Source organism: Megalops cyprinoides, chromosome 23 (assembly GCF_013368585.1).
Source record: "Megalops cyprinoides isolate fMegCyp1 chromosome 23, fMegCyp1.pri, whole genome shotgun sequence".
Lineage (NCBI taxonomy): Eukaryota > Metazoa > Chordata > Actinopteri > Elopiformes > Megalopidae > Megalops > Megalops cyprinoides.
In genome coordinates this window covers 2291826-2316561 of record NC_050605.1, presented here as the reverse complement: position 1 = coordinate 2316561, position 24736 = coordinate 2291826, and the positions used below count along the sequence as shown (strand labels likewise).

Here is a 24736-nt window from a genome sequence, read left to right as displayed (position 1 = left end):
TACAATGTTAGCAACACGTAATATTAATCACGAACAGCCTGTATGATTACCTCACATATTTTTTGTTGTTGTAATCTTTAGTGATAATAAGATTGCTCCTGCTGACATGAGCCAACCATTTTTTCTCCTCTCTGTGTCAGTGGAGAAATCGTACATTCTTACTCCTTTCTCTGAGCGATTGGAGCATCCCCATGCAGCACAGCAAACTGCTTGACATGCTATTCATGTTTCTGAGTTTATTACATTTTACATTTACATTACATTTAGGTCATTTGGTAGACCTGAACAACTTATTAGAGATGTATTTAATGAATTCATGACAATCACTGATAGTCACCTGTCAGTCTAATTCTGTTTTATCTGAAAGTCATAAAGATTACATTAGTCATTAAGATTACTTAGGCCCTCAGTTATCATGGGAATACAGAAAATTAAATCTGATCGGAATTTTGAAACATTCCTTCACCTCCCTCTAAATATATCAATAAACATTAGGATATGATTGCTCTTGACTACCATACAAGTTTAAGAACATAATAATAAAAAATTCAAAGCAATAAACAACAGCAACACGCTCTTTAACTGAGGTAACGTTAGCCTAAAACAGTTTCTCAACCCACTCCTGGAGTACCCCGTGCCCTGCATGCTTTAGATCTCTCCCTGCTCCAACACAGCTGATTCAAATGATCAGTTTGTTACTAAGCAGCTTCAGGGGTTCATACCGAGTTGATCATTTGAATAAGATGTGTTAGAGCAGGGAGAGATCTAAAACATGCAGGGCAGGGGGTACTCCAGGAGAGGGTTGAGAAACACTGGCCTAAAATATGTCAACAAGGCAGGTAACGCTAGCTGTTCACACTAATCCTCAAATAGTGCCGAATTTTACTTAAAAAAAACATATTGATGTAACTACATACACATGTCGGTGTGCTATATAACTATTGTAAATCAATGTATTGAGTGACTACTAATGACCAAAAATCGCAGTTCTGTCTGTCTATATTTACGCATTCAAATTGCCCGCCAAGAACTTCCTGGAACTATCTGAAGTCTACGTGATTCACGTGACGATCAAGTATTCTGGACTTCCGTTGACGCGACTGCAGTCAGGCGTGAGCGATTGGATCGCGGCCATGTTACGTTTCAGAACTGACAGCGAACGTCACATTTGCTTACGCCACGCGCGCGGGAAAAACAAAAAATGGCATATACGCGGTTCTTCTGAATCCTTTCCTTGCTAGCAGGAAAACTGATATATCGGATAAATATTTTAAAAAGGAACTCAAATCAAAGTGAGATTTATGATCGATACGTAACATACTTAAAGTTCCTGTAAAGGTACGTTGCTGCAGCCTAATTACAGTATAGTTTCGTTACCGTCAGCTTGCTTACTAGCTAACCTAACGGAGGCTAAATTAGCCAAATTAAATGCGTCATTGACGTTAACTTTCATCATATAGAAACAATCAGTATTAGAGTGAACGTCAGCAACTTTTGTATTAATAGCAAGTGACAATATATTGCTATGCTGCTGTGAAATTACTTTAACAGTAATGCATTTACCTTTGCTAAGTTACTGTATTGTGCTTGCATACTGTATTGTATAACAATCTTGCAAGCCTATCAAGCCAGCTAATGTAGCTAACGCTACATTAATCAACTACTACCTACTAAGTTACCCAAAGTATTAATTACTTATCCAGTTCGACGATACTTAGGTACAAGTTGGCTAACGTTATACAATTAGTTAGGTAGCTAGCTCACCTAAAACTAAAAAAGATATCCAGCGAACAAGCTAGCTTGCTAGCCAACTAGCTAGCTAATGTTTATGTAACAAGCTAACGATGCTAACGTTAGCTAGTTAGCTGTTTGGCTACATCTCTCCGCGAAAAGGATTTGTGTTTTACCCTGCCGCTGGCTATTTTTCCACAGGATTTTAAAAAAGTGGTCATGGATGCCTCCGAAAATCGTTTCACCCACCTGTTGCAGCCCATTCGGGACCTTACCAAGAACTGGGAGGTGGACGTTGCCTCGCAGCTCGAGGAGTACCTGGACGAGGTGATTCTCCGTTACTCCCCATGACTTCATTAGTGACTATGAGAGGCTTGTAATTTTGCAGATTGACAGGCCCCGGTGAGATACGTAGAGTAGCTTGTTCTGCTATTGTTTTGCATTTAGTGTTATTTTTCTGGCGTTATTGGTATTAAGTTATTAAGTTATTATTGGTCGAACTCACCTTCTCGCCTAAAATACTAACATTTCTAACCCTCACCTTATTCTCTTCCACTTTATCTTATAGCACTTATCGGTTCACCTTTCTGTCTGCATTGTCTTTCTTTATCCCTTAGAACTTCGTGCCTACTACAAGGCCTCATTTCATACTGTAGCTTGAATGTATTCCTCGTATTGTAAGTCGCTTTGGATAAAAGCGTCTGCTAAATGAGTAAATGTGAATGTAAATGTACAAGTTTGCACATTCAGACATTCCTGCTCTATTATTGTGTTATCGCGTAAATGACACCTAACTGCGACATAGCAGGATATTTTACAGATCCTGGTAAAACCATCTGTTTACGACTACACGTTTGCACAAGCAGGCAGAGACAGCTTTATCAGTTGAACAGTTCAAGCACTTGGGTAAATGACAAATGTAAAGCGTTGTGTATGTTTCTCATTTATAGTCTAACATGGAGAACTTGATAGTGAAAGCGCATCTAGTGTTGCAGTAGAACAAACAAGCGTTATTTCTTTATCATTTAGTCTCTGTGCTATTACATTCAATCGGATAAAAATAAAAAGTGGAGCTATTTACCTAGCTATTAAATAAGGTAGGTCAGATCTGCTCCTAAAGTTGAATCTTTTGTTGCCATTAGGGGACAGAGGGAATTTTCCAGTTTTTTCCTCCGTCGAAGCGTTATCCAACGAGTTAGCTCGTTAGTACATATTCTAGCCGACGAGAGGTTTTTTTGTGGTTTTTCGTCCTCTCTGGAGCAAATCTTTAAATATTTAAGCAGCATACTTTAGCTAGCTAGTCGGGTAGTTTAGCTAGCTAGCCGGTTCGCTTGTTTAATTTTTTCTACTGTTCTTCATCGTCAGATTTTAGGATATTCTGATTCTGGTTGTGTTAGCGCGTCTGCTGAACTGTAAACATGGTTATATTGTATTTAGGCTAAGTGGCATTTGTTGTGCTTGATTTCTGCCTTTGACTGTTCTGAGCCACCCCGGTGCTTTTAGTACTTTTTAGCTGGTAATTCTGTCTCGGCAGTACATCTTTATTTACGGAAAGCATGTTCAGTTAGGGGGAAAAAATGTGGCCAAAACTGTGCGAGAGTTGCCGAATGATCGGATTTCTGGAGGGAGACCTCCAGGATGAGTTCGTCTGCGACTGCGAACGCTGGGTAACAGTAGGGCGTAGGCGTAGAAAGGGGCGCACAATTCCAAGAGGGGCGGCATCTCCAGAGATCACGGTGACCAACGGTTTCGTGCCACTGCAGGACGAGTTGACCCGCGATCCTGAGAGTGGGAGGACTGAAGAGCCCCAGGGCACCCAGGCGGCCTCATCCTCCAAGAAAAGGGAGTCAGTGTTAGTGGGGGACTCAATCATTAGAGGGGTAGATAGCATAGTGTGTTCGCGCGACAAGGAGTCTCGCATGGTCTGTTGCCTGCCTGGTGCCCAGGTTGGAGACCTCCTGGAGAGTGCGAACAAGCTCCTGGCCAGAACGGGGGAGGATCCAGTGGTCATGGTCCATGTTGGAGCCAGTGACATAGGAAAGGGTACGTTCGGGGTTTTGCAAGAAAAATTTATTGAGCTAGCGGGGAAGATTAGGAGCAGAACCTCCACGGTAGTCTTCTCCAGAATTCTACCATTACCACGTGCAAGCAAAGGGAAGCAAGCCTTTATATGGAGGTTTAACACGTGGCTACAAACCTGGTGTAGGAAAGAGGGGTGCAGGTTTATGGGGCACTGGGACTCCTTTTGGAATAGGGGTGACCTGTACAAGCGGGACTGGTTACACCTGAACCAGAGGGGTACAGCTGCACTGGGCCAGTGTATGCTCAGGGTATCAAACTAGGGTCTGGGGGGGGGGGGGGGGGGCAGGGAGGTTATACAGTGAGATGGGTAGGGATAGACAGACTGCCGGAATAGAACACACCATGGCTAAATATTTTATTAGTAGTGAGGAAACGATGCTTGTAAATCAGTCAGAGCAGCACTGTAATAGAGGTGGTTCTGAGCAGCTGGGGCAGGGGGGAAGGACAGGAAATGCACACGTGGTACCCTGAAATTCCTCTGTTTAAATGCTAGAAGCATAAAAAATAAAATTTTGGACCTAGAAACCTTTATGAGTAATAGTAATTATGATGTTTTTGGGATTACAGAGACGCGGCATGGTGCAGGGGATGGGGATGAGTACAATGTAGAGGGATACAAGCTGCTAAGAAAAGATAGAATCAGTAGAAGAGGAGGAGGAGTAGCTCTCTATGTAAAGAGAGGAATCCAGGAATGGAGCCCCTTGGTGTTAGTGAAGACATATGGATTAAAATACTGGGGGAAAATGGAGAAGGTCTGAATGCTAGAGTACGCTATAGGCCACCAGCCTCAGACAGCGGTGTCAAGAGTATGCTCTTTGATAACATTAAACTAGCATGTCAGGAGGGTGAGACAATAGTAATGGGGGACTTCAATTACCCTTAAATACCCTTGAATATAAACTGGGTACCTCTTCTAGATGGTAAAACTGTGAAAGAAACGTGGTGCATATTTAAAACGACTTCTGGATGTACAGCATAAATTCATTCCACAAGTGAGAAAAGAGAAGCTGAAAAAGAAACATCCACAGTGCATGAATAAGTTGTTACGGGACAGTTTGAAACAAAAAATGAAATTATTTAGAATATACAAGTTGGAGAGCTCAGATAGTAATATGATTGAATACAGTAATATGCAAGCTCAAGTTAAGAAAAAAATTAGGGAAGCTAAAAGGCGTTTTGAAAGACAGATTGCACTAGATGCAAAGAGCAACTCTAAACGCTTTTTTCAATATTATGGTCGAAAAAGGATAGGTAAGGATGAAATAAGAGGTATAAAAATAAGGATGGAGTTATGGTTTATGATAACAAAGCCATTGCTGATACACTAAACAGTCACTTTGTGGAGAGTTTAACTAGTGAAGTGTTTTTGCATATGCCTTCAGGTGCAGTCAGTTTTCAGAGACTTATGGAGGAAATTGATTTAAATGATGCAGAAGTACAAGATAAACTTCAAAAACTCAAAACAAATAAGGCAGCAGGCCCTGATGGAATATATCCAAGAGTTCTCAGAGAACTAGCAGAGGTGGTTTACAAGCCTCTGACAGTTATTTTTTAAGCAATCCCTTAAAAATGGAGAAATGCCAGATGACTGGAAACATGGCAGTGTAGTACCTATCTACAAAAAAAGGTGACCGGACTGATCCAGGAAATTATAGGCCTGTCATCTTAACTTGTATCGCATGCAAATTACTGGAATACATCATTAGGGATAATTTGGAATTATTCCTGGAACAAACTGGTGTCTTAAATGATAGCCAACCTGGTTTTCGCAGAGGGAGGTCGTGCTTAACAAACCTCCTGGACTTCTTTGAGGAAGCTACAGCATGTTTGGACTCAAACCAAGCTCATGATATTATCTATTTGGACTTTCAAAACAGAGTGGGTTTGAAGTTGGTTGTCTAGTAGAAAGCAGACTGTAACTGTGGGAGGAATTGTATCAGAGCAGGGTCCTGTATGAAGTGGAGTCCCACAGGGATTGGTGTTGAGGCCTTTGCTGTTTCTTATATACATAAATGATCTTGATGCAGAGGTTAGTAGTAAAATAGTAAAATTCGCAGATGATCGAAAACTAGGGGATCTAGCCAACAGTATAGAATCAACTAAGGTAATACAGGAAGACCTAAACAGCATCCAAAAGTGGGAAGATACCTGGCAGATGACATTCAATTTAGATAAATGTGAAGTCTTGCATGTGGGAAATAAGAACCTTAGACAAGACTACTTCATGGGTGGAAAAAAACTAGAATGTTCTCATTTTGAAAAAGACTTGGGAGTAATAGTTGACCCAAGCTTAACAGGATCTAGGCAGTGTGCTGTAGCAGTAAAAAAAGGCCAACAGGATGCTGGGATACACAGCCAAAACTATTGAGTATAAATCTAAGGAGGTTATATTGAAATTATACAATGCCTTAGTCAGACCTCACTTGGAATACTGTGTGCAGTTCTGGGCATTTCAGATTTTGAAGTTCTTGAAAAAGTTCAAAGAAGGGCAACTAAATTAGTTCCTGGCATGAAATATGAAAGCTACAAGGAAAGACTCAAGTTACTTAACCTATTTAGACTTAGCGAGAGGAGGCTTAGGGGTGATTTAATTGAGGTTTTTAAATTTATAAAAGGACTCAATAAGGTTAACTATAATAGATTTTTTAGGGTTCAGTCTGTAGAACAAGAGGGCATAAATGGAAACTAGTTAAGAGTAAGTTCTGCACTGATATAAGGAAATATTATTTTACACAAAGAGTTATCAATACATGGAATAGGTTGCCAGTTCATGTAGTTGAGGCAGAGACCCTTGCTGTGTTCAAGTCTAGACTTGATGCAGTTTTGGATAATCTTTAATTAAGAAATGGCAAGCTTAGTTGGGCCGAATGGCCTGTTCTCCTCATAATATGTTCTTATGCTCTTATGTTCTTATTTCTTGACAGCTGGACCAGATCTGCATATCGTTCGACAGTGGGAAAACCACAATGAACTTCGCAGAGGCTGCGCTTCTTATTCAAGGCTCCGTGTGTGTTTACAGTAAGAAGGTGAGAGAGAACGCGCAGTTTTGGATAACGCAAACTAACAGGTGCTCAAAATAGCGGTATGATCATGTAAGTATGGACAACAGTAAATCGCACTGACATTGAGAAATGAAATAAGCAGTTCAAAGACTGTGAATAAAACATCCCTCCAAATATATGCATGTAAAGCTATCGGTGATGGTTACTGTGGACATTAGAATTGGCACAAACAGCCACACAATGTATGTGTACAAATACCTGAAACAAGAGGGATCCTCTTAACCAGTTGTCTCTACCAGATAGGTTAATAATTTCATTTTATTTTGTTTTGTGGCAGGTGGAGTATCTTTACTCTTTGGTGTACCAAGCACTGGACTTCATCTCAAACAAAAAGTAATTGTAATCGACTTTAGTAACAACAGTTTGTTTCTTTCCTTGTTCAGATCTTTTCCTCACATTTGTCATGTTTTTGCCATTGTGCCCCAGCTAGTTTTCAAACATCAATTACAGTTTGTACCACAAATTATATACATTGTTCAATGCCTTTTCCCTCATTTTGTAAAAATAACTGACTATGATTTATTATGTTTATTATTAATAATAATGATTCAAGGGTTATCACTGTTTCACTGTTTTTTTGACTCTTGCCTTTTAAAAATGTTATCTAACTGCAGTATAAAATGGATCTCATCCAACATTCTTGGGACTCACCTTGTTCAGTGACCACCTTTAGCCAAGCTCATTGGGCCTAATTAAGATATTCATGTTTACGTACATGTTTAGGCAGTTCCAGATAATTTTGCAACCTTGGGCTTTGTTGGAAGACTTGGCCAGCTTTGATCACTTTTCCTGATTATTTTACATTTTAACATTTTTACAATTAACATTTTAATATTTTATTTTAATTCACATAATTCTGTAGGCTATACAATAATGGCGTCTGAAGCAGCATGAACAGGTAGGCTATATATAGCCACATTAAATCAGTTTTAATTATTTTTCAAATCAAATGACAAATAAGATGGTAAGGGAACATTACGCTAATGGTTTTTAAACATGCAACATAATTGAACATTCATGATGCCGGTAGGCTATCTACTACAATCACTGCTTGTATAAAGTGATGCGAAATGTACTCATTCTTTATTTTACGGTCTTTTTATTTTACGTGGCAAACGCAGATGTGCTGAACGGCAAATTTCGTTTTAACCCTTTCGCGTGTGATTAAACTGGTGCGATTAGAACACTAGATTGGAGAAATTCTAGCTAACTTTAGCTTTGAGGAAACAGCGATTTAACTCTAAAAATGTACCAAATGAAATCTATAAGAAACTTAACAGAAATGAAAACATAACGAACTATATACGGTAACACGCGCACTACATACCATAACAAATAAGTTACATGCGAAAGGGTTAAAACGACATTGCCGTTCAGCACATCTGCGTTTGCCACGTAAAATAAAAAGACCGCCAGGTAAATATCTGCGCTGGAATTACGGAAGGAAGTTGCGGTCAAACTTGATAATATGATTAATTTGCGTTAAAACATTAATGCGTTAAAGTTTCCAGATTAATCGCTAACGAGCGTTAACGTTGACAGCCCTAAAATAAATAATTGCGGTGATGCGGTAATGAGCTCAGCCCTAGAGGCAATCTGAGACATTCAAAGTGGAAGTTCAGTAGATGTGTAGATTTGTAAAGACATTTTCTTAAATGCCCTCCTCTCAGGAGAGACAAACAGCCGACCTCAATCGAGCAAGACGGCACGGACCGAGATGCCACCTTTGGCAGCAAAAGGGACAAAACGGTGGTAAGGACAGAGGAGCCACACTCCCATGACCCCTCACCCTGTTTACGCCATCTGTGTTTAACTCAAGCCTCTTTTTAATTCAATTTCTTTTTATTCTGTCTCATTCCCATCTCAAGTTTCTCACGCTGGATGATGTCAGTGAGAAGTGCTGTCACATAGAGCTGAGAAATGATACTGTTGAAGTAAGTGTTTTTTCTTTTTTTTTACCCACTTTCTATGTCTCACAATTCAAAAATATCCAAGTATACATTTCAGTTGTGTAAGGTATCTGTCTTTAAAATGACTGGTTGTTATAACAGGGTTTGGTGTGATGGGCATCACCCCTGAAGCTCTCCTTATTCCTATTTCTTATTCAGGGTTTTGAGATCATACCCCTCGCGCCTGAGCCTCTGATTGCTGCAGAAGAGCAGGAGAAAAAGAAGAACCCCCTCCAGAGGTAAGAGTACAAAGAACACCCCTGTCAAAGTTAAACGTCCATTGGCAAGAGCATGGAGAGAACGAAGTGAAGCTAAAAATGAAGCTAAATTAAGCACATTGATTGAGCAATTGCCTTTCAAAATATAGCCCAACCTTTTTTCAAGCAAACAGATTCTTAGTGCACTAAACCTAGCAAATTCCAAGACGTAACAGAAATTATGCAGTAACAAACTCCAGCTTCTCTTAAATCCAGTCCTTTTTGGGAGATTGAGGGCCACTTAGCTAAATAACATCACTAACATGGGACAAATACCTTTAAGGTAGCTAAACAATGCTAAGTGATAACAAAGATAACGTCATTGTTTCTGATAAAGTAGGGAATGTAGGCTGTTGACTAGCTAGTACATTTACACTTAGCAGACAGTCTGGCCCTGTTCCCACCTGGCATTAACATGCGTCTCGAGTGACCACTTGTGATCGGATCTCACTTCCCTGCTCTATATGCAAATAAAAACGTACACCATTTCCATTTGCAAATGTAAATTTATGCATCATTTAAAGGTCTGTTTGAATGAATCTTGTTATGACTGTCACTATGAAATAATGCATTTTGTATATGTAGATGAAAACCTAGTTGACTAGGAAACTAGAATCCGTTCATCACTGAACCTAGTTGACTAGCAAACTAGATTCCGTTCATCACTGAAATTAAATACCCTTAACTCAGCTGCAGCTGATCTTTTGTTAAATTGTTTATTGTTGGAAAATGCAGAAACACTAGATTAGAACATTTTGACCTTCACCGTATTTGTCTGGCATCTTGCCAGCGTGGTTGAATTAAATAGGCTAAGCAAGATATTATGTTTCCAAAGTTTCTTACGTTATTCACTGCAATGAAAATGTTTCATAATGTAGTTTATGTAGTTGTAGTATTGTGAATACATTTCTGAATTACTATTCTAAAACCGAAGCGCGCTTGTTATGGAAGAACGTATTCGAAGAAAGAAGTGCATGCATTACCTAAGGAGTGACCTGTTCAGAGTCTACGTCTAAGTCTACGTAACCTGATATTCATGATATCATAAATCTTGTTATGACTCCCACAATAGTCTACTAACATTTATTTGTACAACTACAACACTTCACGTATTATTCATAATACCGTTTTTCCCATGTAATATATTGCATTACACTCTTGGAAGCATTTGAGGTAGCTTGTGAACTCGTTGTTGCCTGTTGTCGCGCTTTAACCCTTTCGCACATAATTAATTTTCATGCCATGTAGCTCAATGTTACGTTACATGGCTTATGTTTCCAATTTCGTGTTCTAATCGCACCGGTTTTAGCTAAACAGCTAATCACACCAGTGTGACCGTACGTGTGAAAGGGTTTAACATGATGCCATTGGAGTGCGAATGAGTATGTACTTCCGCAGAGGACTTCAATTGAGTAGGCAGTCCTTCAATGTGGCCCAGGAAACATTCGCGTACACACCGCTAAAAGAATGTGGCCATATGCGGCCCAGACCATCTCCAAATGTGGTCTGAGCGATTGGATGTCAATGCGTCCTCAGTGCGTCTTGGGTGCATTCACACCTGTACTTAGAGCTGCCCACTTGTGATCGGATCACCCAAGAAGCATGTTAATGCCAGGTGTGAACAGGGCCTCTGATTCGGAGTGAAGTACAAGATGAGCAGCGTCATTTAGCAATACATTTACATTGTTGACATCAAGTAGACATTCTTATTCGGGGTGACTCCAGGTCAAGTACAAAGGGTATCCAGCAAAGCTGCACAAAACATTACACAAACAAGGAATCCATTGTCCACACATGAACAAGAGTCAGTATTAAACAAAACAGTGATAGAGAAGAGGTTAGCCAGAGTTGCAGCCACTGCAGCCCTGCCAGTCTGAAGAATTTGTTGTTCATGTGCAGACTGTTTCAGTGTGTCTTTATCAAAGATCAGCGGGAGATCATGACCGACTGTACCACCAGAGTGCCTTCACCGAGTGTCTGGAATGTGTGTCCCTGATCTTTATGGTGGAGTAGCAGACTCCTTTGTTTGTCTCTCTCAGCCATAGATTAGAGGTCCTCGCTAGCTGCCGGGACTTCCGCATGAACAGCTTCACCCCCCACAAAGTCGGGATCCTCCACCTTGACCTGTTCACCTCCACGCCCATGTTCAGTGTAAAGGACCTGCAGTCACAGTTCCAGAACATCTCTGGTAAGCCCCACCCCCCTCTCGCCCTACCCTGCCCCACCAGGGGCTTTTGGTCTGCCCCCCCCAATGGCCTCTGATCAGATTTTGTTGGTAGCGGGCGTTAACTTCTTGTCCCCACTCGTCCTCCCCCCTATAGCATTGACGGGAGTCCCTGAAGATGCAAGTGTCAACGACAGACCCCTGCTGCTGCTCAACCTGTCGAAAGCTCTAGGTGAGAAGGTGCTTGTTTGCCAATGGTGACGACCAGTATTGCCTCATGTATACCTTTCATTAGCAAGTTGTAAATACAATACACTCTATGTAGCACTTTTTGTGCAACTCATTGTTGCATGGAAGTTCATAGGAAAATAGAGGAAACACAAACATGGAATGGAAACAATTGATATGAAAAAGAAAATAGTAAAACAAAATGTAAAAATACTCAAGAAGTTAAAAACATCAGGGGGTCATCAGGAACAAATAAGCAAAAAAGATGCTAGGTGTGCCCTCAGCTTCATGGTGTAGGGGGAAGTTAGTCTTCCTCACAGGGGCAATGCCAATTATGTAGGGACAATGCCTATGAGGGGTACCACTTTCAGAATATAGCGTCTACCATAGTGGTTGAAATAAAATATCAGTCTCATAAAATATGCATAAAATTTGGAACTTCAATTAATAATTAAATTATCATAATAAAAATCATCAAATAATCATAATAGAAATTACCACATGAATAGTTAATCTTAAATGAAATCACAATGTTATCCATTTAGCTAACTAAACAAATAACACTGTTGATCAAGAGATGGAGGCATTTGGAATTCTGATCAGCAGAGGTTGGCGGCATTCATTCCACGTGTAACATTTCAACACACAACCTTGGGAAAATAAGGCATTTATTGAAATATAAAATCAGAGTCAGAAGGCACATGTATGTACAGTAAATGGAGCACGCGTATGTATTTACACTGATGTGTAGATTTGCGTGAATGTCTTGTGCAAGTGTATGAGTGTGTGTTTGTTCTGAGTGGCGCGTGTGCTGCATGTGCACGTGGGCTGCGTGTGCTTGCTGAACACACGTGTTCAAAGAACAAAGGAACATGCGTGTGGCGGCGAGTTTGAGTTGCCTATGTGCATGTGTGAACGAACATAACATCTGTTTGGTACAGGATATGTTCGGACGATTGGTAACCGTGGGGTTATTCTGTGCGGAATAAAAGGAGGTACCGGGGGTTAGTAAGACGATACGCATGCAAAGACCCTACGTCTCTGTCTGGTATCATAACTAACGCTGCGCGGTGAATAGTGTGTGATAAATCGGTAAGGAACAACGACACGGGGGTAGTTATATTACTCGTAATGATTTGAAACACACGGATGTACAACATTCATCAGTAAGCAGTAAGCATGTAGCTAACAATCGGGTGTTTAGCTATGCAAAGTCCTATGCCCAGGGTTAACAGCCTATTGTAGCTCATGAAATGAGGTTCTAGTCTTGCGGTTCCGTGGATGGTTTCCGTCGTCGGGGAGCCAGGGCTGGTCTGGTTCGGTCTGGATGAGGGTTTCTTTCGGGAGACGCGTTGAGGTGGATCCGGTCGCACCTTTGTCTCCGGCTAGTAACAAGTTCATGCTGCTCTGATCGCTGGCGCTGAAACTCGGCTCTTGCGTTATTGATCTCCGCTAGCAATTCGTCGCTAGCTTGGAGAATCTGCTTTCCGTGTCCCGTCCGCGTGGTGCGGCCTTCGGGAGAGAGTGAGTGATGCGTCCGTCTTCTTCGGACATGCACAGCAAGAGAGTATGTTCGTCTTCTTCGGACATACACAGCAAGAGAGAGCGCGGTACGTCCGTCTTCTTCGGACGTACAAAAGCAAGTGAGGGAGCAAAGGAAATATAGGACTGAAGTTCCATGTGATGTACATGAAACCTTTGAGGAATGGCACTATTGAAGCCAGGCAGAAGACAGTAGGCCCATCAGACAGGAAGTGGACTTTTATGGCAGCAGGGGAGTGACCTCAGATGTACCCTAAAACTGGATCCAGGTGTGCCCATGTTGCAGCAGCATCATGCCTGAGGCATTCTGATACAGAGGCAAAGGACTCCACTCTTCCTCTACTCAGACAGAGTACCCTTGTGTGGAGTGTCACTTGTTGGTATGATCCTCCGAAGTGAACTTCTTTGATCTCCCTGCTCCATTTGCAGTTTTCACTATAATCTATGTGAACCACAACTTCTTCCTCCTGCAGGTTTGATTTAAGGCACTGAGTACACTCAAATTGATGTTTAATGTTGTATATATGTTTGCAGAAACAAGGAAGTGATTCTTGGGTGAGTCACAAGCTTCTCAATGAATCATGTGGTGATTTTGACCTCTTTCTCCACAGTAGATCCATTTTCCCCTTTTTTAGTGATAGGCATGGACCTGCTCACCCACTTCCAGTGGACAGTGTTGGTTTTCGTGTTTGGGTCCAACACTGGGGAGAACAAATTGTCCTGAAAATGTCTGCATCGCCTGTACATGCAATCCATCTTCCCTCTCTCACACCACAGAATCAACCACCTCAGAAGAAGATGATGCACCTGAGATTCCCAGTTGATGCAACTTCTTTATTTTGTTCTTAATATTCTCATGGATTTTACAATCACATTTCCCTGTCTAGTAGTGTTGGACTAGTGATCCAAAAAGGCCAGTGTTTAAATAACTGAGCATGAGAAATTTTCTTACTTGGGTTGTATGTGAGGAAACGCTTGTGAAAGTTCTCTATGCTGTCACAGAGAAACCTTCTCTGGAAAACCTGCCCACCTCACCTAATCTCCCCTGCTTTGCCGTTGATAATGGTAGATCATCACGATGAAAGAAGGTTCTGATGACACTTCCCATCAGTTGTCTTCTGTTGATGGATGAACAAATATGTGTTGTAGGCATTCTTCTTTGCAGTGCTTCCCTTCTCATCTCCATTCGTTTGATTTGCTTTCGTAGTCTATCAATTTCAGTCTTTATTTTCCAGGGATTTGTTTTTTTTTCCTTTGAGTTTGCTTCTAAACTTACACAAAGCGGTAGGCCAATTTCTTTTTGGAGTTGAGGTTCTTGGGGAGACAACTGGGGAAGAGCTTCACAAGCCTGAGGTTGTCCAATATTTTGTACGTTGTATGTTATATAAAGTTGTCATTAGCGCAACATAACCTCTTCCTCTGCTATATGTTTAAGGCTTGCATTTTCTTTACTATCACAAAAAAAATTAATTTTTAAAAGTATAGATTAGTATAGATAGTGTAGTATATAGTATAGATTATCACCCCATATCGGTAATGATAATCAACAATGTAACACAAGGAGGGTTCAGTGACATTTACAAGAATTTCGTAAAGTGAGAGAATAGAGAGAGTCAACGACCTTGTGTCCATTTTTAATCCTCTGCCTCACGTGATGCATCGTGGGATTTATTATCAATTTAAAGTGACAGCACAGTTTCTATAGGCAGAAGAAAATGTGTTGCGGTAATGAGGAACGTTTAGTGCGGACACAATGTTTTTTTAATGAAATTAGAAATTTAGTTAAATACCATGAGTACCACTACACATCATAAATAGAGACATTTTTACATTACATTGCATGATTTTTATATATAAAGAGACAATTTTTAAGAGAATAAAAGAAAAGCATAGATTAATGGATCTGGACACATTTTGATCATGAGAATTCAGTGGAAAATGTTTGTAAATAATTATGTAAATGTTAAAATCCCCAAAAAACAGTTTTGTCCTGAAAGTACTCTTCATTTTCTTCATAGAAAATATAATTTATTTCTTTCTGATGTTTTTATGTAAAATATGACTTGCACATGCTTATTAAAGCTTCATGAGAATCACCCGACAGCTAATGATGAACCATGTTACTTTTCTGTACAATAAGTGGAACGCTGCTGTTACTGCATAGATTCACATGAGCAAGGAACTTTTAAGTCATCCCAGTCCTCTCATAAAAACCCATATAATAGCAATTCCCTCATCTCCCCCTCATTGTCATTTCACGCACCAGTGGTTGAACTGTAAAAACACTGAATAGGTCTTGGTATTATTAACCATTTGGTTATTGTGATTTTGAAACTTTTCAAGGTGACCCATTGACAATGACACTAAATTTCAGCTCCTAGTCAGGTTGTCCTGCCAGTACTGCCTCTTGTGCAACACGACAATGCTGCTTGAATACATGGATGGCTAAATGAAAGCATTTGTTTAATAGATATGTATTTAATACAAACTGTGGACTCTTTCACTTAAAGCCAATGCGTCGTCTGGTTCAGATGACTGCGGGGTTGCAGCGGGGTGTGATGGACAGAACGATGTGGATGAACTCTTCCTCCCGTTGGAGGAGGTGGAAGGTGGCATGGACCTGGACCCCGCCCCTGACAAACACATCGAAAGGCAAAAGGTATGAACTCACAAGCCCAGGTGCTCCAAAATCAACCCGAGCGTATTTGTCACAGCGCAATTTTTTAAATCCTCGGCAGCATCTCGGCGATAAGGATGCGATAAGGATGTCACCCAAAAGCTGCCAGTTCGATACCCAGGTGGGGCACTGCTGTTTTTCCCCAAGCAAGGTGCCTTACTTGAATTGCCTCGGTAAATATCCAATGGCATAAATAGTTAACATGAGCTATGCAGCAAAATTGTGAAAAAAAACAAAAATGTAAATCTGTCTGGGTAAGAACAAAATGCAATGTAACGTAATGCTGGGAAAATGTAATGTAATGTAACTCAGGAACCTGGATGCATTATGCTGTATTTGCTTAGCAGACACGCTTATCCAGAGTGATTACAAAGCTTACAAATTTACATCCATTAAAGACAGCTGGATATTTACTGAGGCAATTCAGGTTAAGCACCTTTTCCAAAGGTACAACAGCAGCAATACACCTGGGAATTAAACTGGCAACCTTTGGATTACAAGCCCCCCCCTTACCCTGACAGTGCGTTGCCATATGCGTATCCTGTCAGTACAGGAGCCTGTCGCTTACATGTTAGAAGCACTGAGTGCCTGTATGGACCTTTTCTCCTTTCCCCTGCCAGCAGGGTCCCAGTGACAGGAGACTGCTGAGAGAGAGACCTGCCGTCCAGCCTGCACCGGACCAACAGAAGGTACTGCTCCCCGCCAACCTTCCTGTAACTGCACAGCAAAGTTTTCCAATTACATTACGTTACATTGTCATTTACCAAACACTTATCCAGAGCAAATTACATTGGTAACTATTTTTAGAGTGTTATCCATTAATACAGCTTGATATTTACTGAAGCAATTGTGGGTGAATTACTTTGGCAAAGAGTACAGCAGCAGTGTCTCAGCAAGGAATCGAACCATGAACCCTTTGGTTATGAGTCCTGCTCCTTACCACTATGCTACACTGCCACAATTGCTAAAGTATCCTTTCTCTGTTGAGAGAATGTTGAGGCAATGTTTATATTTTGTTTATTTAAACCCATCGGATTTGCTTAATATTGCACCCTTTGTTCTCCTCTGTCTTCTGCTGGCTGTCCACCATTGTGGCTTGTGACTGGTGTGACACTGAACCAATGATGATTCCGGCAATCTCCCGACTCAGGAAGTCCCAGATCCCTGGAGGTATTCCAACCTGTTCTCCCTCTCTGAGGACAAACCCCTGAAAACAGGTGAGATGCAACAGTTTCACCTTTCTGAAACTAATACTAATGTTTATTCTTACGAATCACACACAGCATATCAGCTGCAATAAATATATGGGAATTTGTATGTGCTCCAGTCGAGTGACCTTCTGGAATACACTGCAGTGACCTTTCCAGGTGGGAAGGTGACATAGCTGTGTGGAGGAGATAAAGGTGTACTATTGTGGAACCCTTCACAATTCTGTGCTATGCAACTGTGAGGTGTGTAACCCTGTATGAGTGTGTAATGTGTGTTTGTGAGGTGTGTAACCCTGTAGGAGTGTGTGACATGTGTCATGCCATAGAAGTGTGTGATGTGTGTATGTGAGGCATATAATCCTATAGGAGTCTGCGATGTACAGTACATGATGTGTGCGGTTCACTCCTCAGGAAAGCACTTCACCATCCCACCAAGCGTACAGGAAGTGAGTGGAAACAAGAGGAAGAGAAGGGGCACATGCAAACTGCAGGGTTTCATGACATGGTTCACTGGGACCTGTGAGTATGGAGAGAGATACATGAGAGAGGGAACTCTGAGGGAGAGAAATCTGTGAGCAAGAGAAGTTTAAGGGAGCGGTCTGTGAGGGACTGAACTCTGTGAGGGAGAGACGTTGAATGGAGAGGTCTGTAAGGGAGAGAGAGCTCTGTGAGGAAGTTATATGAGGGAGAGAGCAGTCAGAGAGACCTCTGAGGGAGAGAGCTCAGTGAAGGAACCTTACCTTACTGAGAATAAGCAGCGAGTTGTTTGTTTGGTAGTTTATTAGCGTGCATAGAATTTCCTTTCATCCACATCACTTGTACCTCAAGCAAAAAAAACTGCTTTTCACCCAGAAGGGTTTTCTTAATCCAGAGATGATCGTGAGAGCACTATTTCAGCTATTCACAGGTCACAGCCACCAACAATTCCCTGCCACTCAGGGAACAAGAGAGAGCATGTAGTATGAAAAGATATTTACTCCAATACATGGCATTTCATTGTTGGCATTTAGCAGATGCTCTTATCCAGAGCAACTTACACAGGTTGCTGTTTTTACATGTTACCCATTTACACAGCTGCATATTTACTTTGGCAATTGAGTTTAGTACCTTGCCCAAGTGTACAACACCAGTACCCTGGCATGGAATTAAACCTGCAAACTTTTGGTTACGAGCCCTGCTCCTGCACCACACTTCTGCCTAATTACTCCAAATGTGGATTTAAATCCAAACTGCTCACTGCTTACCTTAAGCTAGGTTGCTCACACAATTTTTCTCATGTTTGATCACTCTGGGTACTTTTCAAGTAACACTAACAATCACCATTTCTATTACTTGACGTGAGTTTTCTGCAGAATAAGTCTGTATGATTTGTGTACTCTGACCTCACCTGACATGAGTTCCTGTATCTTTAGTGTTGGAAAAGTCCTACCACAAGCCCAAGAAGGGACCCACGTTTGCAGGTAACTGTGGGATTCTTGTGACACCTTGATGTCTAACTTTGGGATTCTTTGGATTCTGTTTAACCGGGCAAAGCTTGTCTCATGCTGCACTGAGTATATGTGCTCTAAAGTAGTATTTCCTTCAGTGTGAATGAGCAGACCATGAGCAGTAAGCACAGTGTCTCCTCACTCAATGTCTCACTCTGTTTCTCCTTGTTTTCTTCTCCTTGTTGACTTGTCTGTGTCTCAGATGTGGAGGCCCTCTACTGGACCAACATGAAAGAGCGGCTTAAGAGCCACAAGAAGATCCAGAGGAGAGGGGTATGTAGAGAGGGTGTGCGTGCATGCACACAGGGGTGTGCTCTGTTTATGTGAGAGGGAAATGGAGACTGTGAGAGAGAGAGATGGAGAGTGTGTCTGCACATGTGCATCTCTGTGTGTGTGCGTTCATGCATGTATGCATATATGTGTGTGTATTTCCTTTAAGAAGCAAGACCTACCTGGACTGCTCACTTTTGAGGGTTGTGTCAGTTAAGTAAATCTGCAGCTGTCCATTTAAAAACAAGTAGTTGTCTGTCACTTGTGAAGTGGCCTCATGTTTTGCAAGGCATTTTAGCCTAAGCCTTTGTGAGGGTGATATACATTTGTGACAGGGCAGAGTAAGATGTAGCATGCTGTGACATCATGACTTTCTGGCAGTTTCAGCCAATGACATTTTGCCCATTTCAGGTGGTATCAGCTGATGGCACTGAGGCCGTTTCATTTAGATTGTAGCCAATGACTTTGTGGCCTTTTCAGGAGGCATGGTGCAGTGGCACCCTGGAGCAGAGGAACTTGGAGCTGGAACACGCAGAGGTGGAGAGAGAGGCTGACGAGCAGGATGGCCGGCCTGAAGATTTCCTGGAGCTCGGTGCAGGAGGTAAGAGGGGCCTCACCCAACAGAGCCCTCAACATGTCATTACATTACTTTACTGTCATCTAGCAAATCTGACAATAAAGTGAAATCTAATCTAATCTAGCAAATGCAAATCTAATCTAATCTAATCTAGCAAATGCTGTAATTCAGAGTCACTTACATACATGTAGGTTGCAGTTTTATCCATTTATACAGCTGAATATTTACTGAGGCACTCAGTAAAATACCTTGTGGGGGAATCCAACTAGCAGCCTTTTGGTTACAAGCCCTGCTCCTTACCACTACTCCACACTGCTGCGCATATCCTGTTGCAACAAGTGAGGAAGGTGTGGCAGAAGCCGCAAGTTGTGATCCAAGCTTGCTCATCTGCAGGTGATGACTTCTCCGACCACGAGGGCTTACCTGACAACGGCCCTGCAGAGATCCTGGAAGAGCAGGACCTGGTCATAACAGGTGATGAACCTGGTCATAGCATGTCATTTTTCCATGACTGCTTTTGGCTCATATGTACAAGGCTGGGCAACTAACCACGAGAGGGCGACTCTTATCTGTCATTGAATTATCATTATGTAGATAGTGGTTCAACTTGCCTGGAATTCCCAACGTAAATCAGGTGGTAATTGAGGTGTTAATGTTAACTCTGTGCTCAGTTTGGTCTTTTTGGAGCTGCATGAAGTCTGCCTGATTCTGATGTGCCATGCCTTTCTGTGCCTCCAGACTCTCAGTTCGAGGGAATGACATACGAGGACCTGGTCAAGAAGAACGTGGTATGTTTCTGCCCGCTGTTGCTGTGGCATCTGTGTTCTGACGGGGGGGTGGGTCATAGGCATGTCTCTGTGGGCCTTGACACACCACCACTGTTTCCACAGGAGCTATTCCTGTTGAACTCACAGAAGTATGCCCAGGAGACGGTGCTGTCGCGGCGCATAAAGGACTGGGAGGAGGTGATGGGCCCGCAGCTCATCGCACAGGTACTGTAGCCACAGTAATGCAGTGGTCACACTTTTCATTTTAGGCCCTCGGCAGTCCCATCTCATATTCCGTGTGGGATGTCTGGTTATTTCTCCTGTCAGTTTTACATAACCCACACACAGGCGCAGCTGGTTCACTTGGGCAAGTGGGGCAGAGCCCTGCCATAAATTTATCCACTAAAAAAATAGATCCATAATATAAATTTGAAATAAAATGTTTGTAGATGTAGTCAGTGAGAAAAGTACCTCTATGTCATTCAATTCAATTAAATTCAATTTTATTTGTATAGCACTTTTTTACAACACAAGTTGTCACAAAGCAGCTTTACATTGATCCCAGGCCTGAGACCCCCTGAGAGCAAGCCTAAGGCAACAGTGGCAAGGAAAAACTCCCCAATTAACAGGAAGAAACCCTGAGCAAAACCCAGCTCAGAGGGGGAGCCCATCTACTTCTGGCCGGCACTGGGCAGATAGAATTAGAGAGAGTCTTAAAGTTGTACAATGTACTTTAAGACATTTGAGGTAGATTGCAGTAATTAACGACACAGTACTTATAAAATCTGTCCTATAATGTCCGGTTCTTAGCACGCAGTTGGCTTGACGGGCAGGGCAGTGAGGGGAGCCCGGAGCAGGGGTAGGAAATAAATAAAACAGTGATTGTTAAGTCATGTTTCTTTGTAATTTGTAAAGAAGTTTTGAAAAAGAGTTTTTTTTTTTTTTTTTCTTACTCGCTGATCATCTCCACCCTAGCTGCTGTACAGTAACGTTAAATATTTCAGGTAGGGCAGCTGACCTCGCTGCCCTGCCGAAATTGCACAGCACCCCGCTGTTTTTCTATGTAAATCTGTGGCGAAATTGTGGAACTGCAGCAAGAGCGTGGCTCGTAAAGGGTCAGAGGGGCAGATCATGACACTGCCCACCCTACTGTTAATGTCAGGGCTCAATGTAACACATTACCTGTATTACTCTGCACGAACTTCGCGTGGTCAGACAGTTTGCAAAGATGGCGAGTGAGCAGCATGCGTGCAACAGCATTGAGTTTCTTTTAAAGAACTCGTTCGAAAAACTTGATATTGGAGTTAAATTGGCTATCAAGGAATTGGGACCTGATAAACCTGACATTAACATCGTCCAACAAACAAAGGACAAGGGTCGGTCATTCAATCGGATGTTTTCACGTTCGTGGTATGACAAGAAACATTGGCTGTCTGGTTGTCCTAAACGGAATAAAATGTTCTGTTTTCCATGCCTGCTTTTCCGTTCCTCTGTTACGGGGGGACAAGGGGATGTTTGGAGCAGTGTAGGTGTGTGTGACATGAAACATTTTTCAGAGAAAGCGAAAAAACATGAGGCTAGCAAGTCTCATCTGAATTGTGCTGTGAGGTTAGCCATGCTGAGGAATGCTAATATTGCAGCACAACTCGATGAGGGCTACAGTGTGAGTTTAAGAAATCAACAAAGAAGTGGACAGGAATAGGCACAGTCTGTCTAAGTTGATAGACTGCATACGATTTTGTGGGGCTTTTGAGCGCTAGCACTTAGGGGGCACGATGAGACCATCAAGCAATCCGGGTGTTTTAGGTCTTGTGGATCTGGTTGCATCCTTAGACAGTTTTATGCAGGAACACCTTGAAAATGCCACCGTGTTCAGAGGTACTTCCAAAACCATTCAAAATGAATTGCTGGACTGTATGTTTGAGGTTATGCAGGGCCACATCATAAATAATCTAAATAAATTCCAAGTTCCTCTCTGTGCAAGCAGATGAAACTACTGATGTGTCCACGCACTGCCAGTTAGTTGCAGTGTTTCGCTATATTGACACCGCCAACACTGTGCAGGAGAGGTTTTTCTGTTTTAAATGGACAGACAAATTCAGAGTCAATCTGTAAAGTGCTTTTGGAGCAGCTTGGTATAGTTTGTTCACCTGAGAGCGAAACAGATAAAGGCAGACTGATTGCACAAACATACGATGGGGCTAATTTGCTAGATTCCGCCCATAACCTAAACATGAACAAAACCTACACGGTCCGCTCACAGTGGTCTTCCTGGGGTCTAGCTATCTGGGACGGTGCAAAATATAAAAATTTTAATGTCATTCAATGCGATCATCAGACAATCTGCCCTACCTATTTTTCAACCCAGAAGCTGCTACTGCCCACACAGTCACACAAGTACAAGTAAAATCAAAGCGTGATATTTAGTTGGGTTGATTGGACCTTGACTCAGATAGGCTGAGCCATGAATGTCTAGTGTATGTAATAGTAGGTCAAAACAAATTAAGGCGACCTGTAGCGAAGGGCGAGAGCAGTCACCCCACCCGGCCTTGAACCCGGGTCTACAGGGTACCAACCATGCGACTTTGACCGCGACGCCAAAGAGCCAGGCTTGTTGGTATGGCAGTCAGAGCGCATACTCAACCGTAGTGACGGCACTCCGTCACACGACCCTTTCAAGAGTGAGAGGCTCTCATGTCCTGTGTGTGTGTGTGTGTGTGTGTGTGTGTGTGTGTGTGTGTGTGTGTGTGTGTGTGTGTGTGCGTGCGCGTGCGCGTGCTGGCCTGAGTAGCTTAGCATCAATCACATCTTGTCTGCGGTGTCTCCCTCAGGAGGAGAGGCCGACCTTTGACATCCACGACTATGGGAATAAGATCATGGATGCCTTCGGGGACGTGGGGGAGAGGTGCACATTCGCCTCTGTTGTCCAGGGGAAAGAGAACCATGAGGTGTGCCGGTACATGCTGGCCTCCCTGCAGCTGGTGAGTGCACACTCACACACTCATACACACGTTCACATGCATACACACACAGGTACATACTCCCAAGCCACTCCCAGCAACCACCAGATTCAGTGAGTTGAGGCAAGGTTAGAGATTTCAAATTTCAAAAGCTTGCAGACAGCCTCCTGATACAGATAGCAGAAGAGTAAATGGTTTTTATTTGAGAAGTATCTCCTCTTATTTTACTAGGACTTTCAAGTGTATGAATACATGAAATAGCAGTTCACGAGAAAGCTCCCGCTATCTTAATTTTAAATTAAGATTTATTTTAAATATTTTAAACTCTACACTTACCAGAATTGTTAACTTATACATAGGATAGAAGCTTTTTCCAGTTTGGGTAAACTCAATTCTGGCTAAACAGCTATAGCTAGCAGAGGTGAAGTTTAGACCCAACAGCTCTTTTAAGATTCGATCAAGCTAAGAACATGTATTTGTGGTGGCATGTCAACCTAAGTCAAAGAGAGTTCTGGATACTTTTAGAGTAGAGAGTTCAGCTTTAGAGCAGATATTTCTCCAAATGCTGCTATTTACTACTTTTTTTTACCTGTAAGTTGTTCCCTTTGTTTTTGGAAACATTTGGTAATTCAGTCTTATTTGATTGGCTGTGGCTAGAAGTGGGGGTGACTCCTGATTTTCTGTTAGCTACCAGCACCTTGGTTATGGGGCTACAGCAGCACAGTTCCAGGTGGCATGTATCTGCTCTCATCCCACATTACATAGTGGTAGATCCAAAATTAGTGTTCTGCTTTTTTTTTATTCCTAGTTCCTGGTTTGTGGTTCTGTTTCTGACAGTGGAATAGCCCCTTCTTATTGAGCCGCAGTCAGCAATCAAAGAGACTGTATTTCAACTCAGACCACTGGTTATGTGAATCGCAAATTAGTTTGTGGTCTGACAATCAAATGTATCTGACGGTAAAAGTAAGACTCTCGAGATAATGTCACAGCATCATGCATCACTTCCTGTTGAACAGTACCAATAGCAGTCTGTACTTTTCCACAGGAACTATGGCTTCCCACCTGCTCTTCCTTCTAGCCTGTCAGTCAGAGATGAATGTTGGTATTCCCTGTTTTTCTGGTCCTCCAGGCCAATGACTACACGGTGGAGATCCACAGGCAGGATGGGCTGGAGGAGGCCATCGATACCATGGAGCTCACCCTGCTGAGCAAACAGAAAGTGCATGAGCGCTTCAAGACTTACAGCGCCCCTTCCCACGCTGATGCTCACTGATCCCTTTCCTTATCTCTGTCCCCATTACACTGATAGAGTGTGTCTGTGTGTGCACTATCACAAATACTGAGTGATCTCTCTCACTCTGTCTCTCTCCTCATCACTCTATATATTGGAGTGTATCTGTGTCCTCTCTATCACAAATACTGAGTGATTTGTTTCTCTTGCTGTCTTTCTCTCTCCTTTTCACTGTATATATTGGAGTGCATGTGTGTCTGCTCACTGATCTCTGCAGTTTCTGTTGCCCTGTCTAAGCCTATTCTTAGGAGCTTTTCAAACGTGAGTAAGGGATTGTAATGAGAGAGAATCAGGATCTCTACCTCTGTCCTATTTTCCTACATTTGAGCAGGTCGCTGGTCTTTCCCTCTGTCACTTGTGCCCAGCGACCTCTCAATGGCTGCCTTACAAATTCACAGCTGCATTGGCAGCACTGATCTGAGGTCAGTGCTGCTGATGGGGGCAGCGAGTGGTTGAAATTGCAGCCTCTGTCTCAGCCTCTCTT

The 24736-nt window shown here is 42.2% G+C and overlaps 1 protein-coding gene across 1 annotated transcript; it reads left to right on the top strand.

Moving 5' to 3' along the window:
- Positions 1–1226: 1226 nt before the first annotated feature.
- ncaph2 (non-SMC condensin II complex, subunit H2) lies at positions 1227–24322 on the top strand. The gene is made up of 21 exons (XM_036518398.1): positions 1227–1338; positions 1933–2058; positions 6738–6839; positions 7153–7208; positions 8546–8627; positions 8744–8809; positions 8984–9063; positions 11121–11269; positions 11403–11477; positions 15547–15674; positions 16313–16381; positions 16843–16909; positions 17312–17419; positions 18313–18360; positions 18590–18660; positions 19138–19258; positions 19628–19708; positions 19973–20022; positions 20125–20226; positions 22833–22982; positions 24091–24322. The coding sequence occupies exons 2-21, from the start codon at positions 1951–1953 to the stop codon at positions 24232–24234; spliced, it is 1857 nt and encodes a 618-aa protein (XP_036374291.1). The 5' UTR covers positions 1227–1338; positions 1933–1950; the 3' UTR covers positions 24235–24322.
- The last annotated feature ends 414 nt before the right edge of the window (positions 24323–24736 follow it).

What these genes read in the sequence shown, in the direction of transcription:
- ncaph2 (XM_036518398.1), top strand. Translation starts at nt 1,951, where the DNA reads ATGGATGCCTCCGAAAATCGTTTCACCCACCTGTTGCAGCCCATTCGG. An exon ending in CAACCTGTCGAAAGCTCTAG is followed by an intron (nt 11,478 to 15,546) that starts GTGAGAAGGTGC and finishes CGTCTGGTTCAG; the next exon opens with ATGACTGCGGGGTTGCAGCG. An exon ending in GGACAAACCCCTGAAAACAG is followed by an intron (nt 16,910 to 17,311) that starts GTGAGATGCAAC and finishes TTCACTCCTCAG; the next exon opens with GAAAGCACTTCACCATCCCA.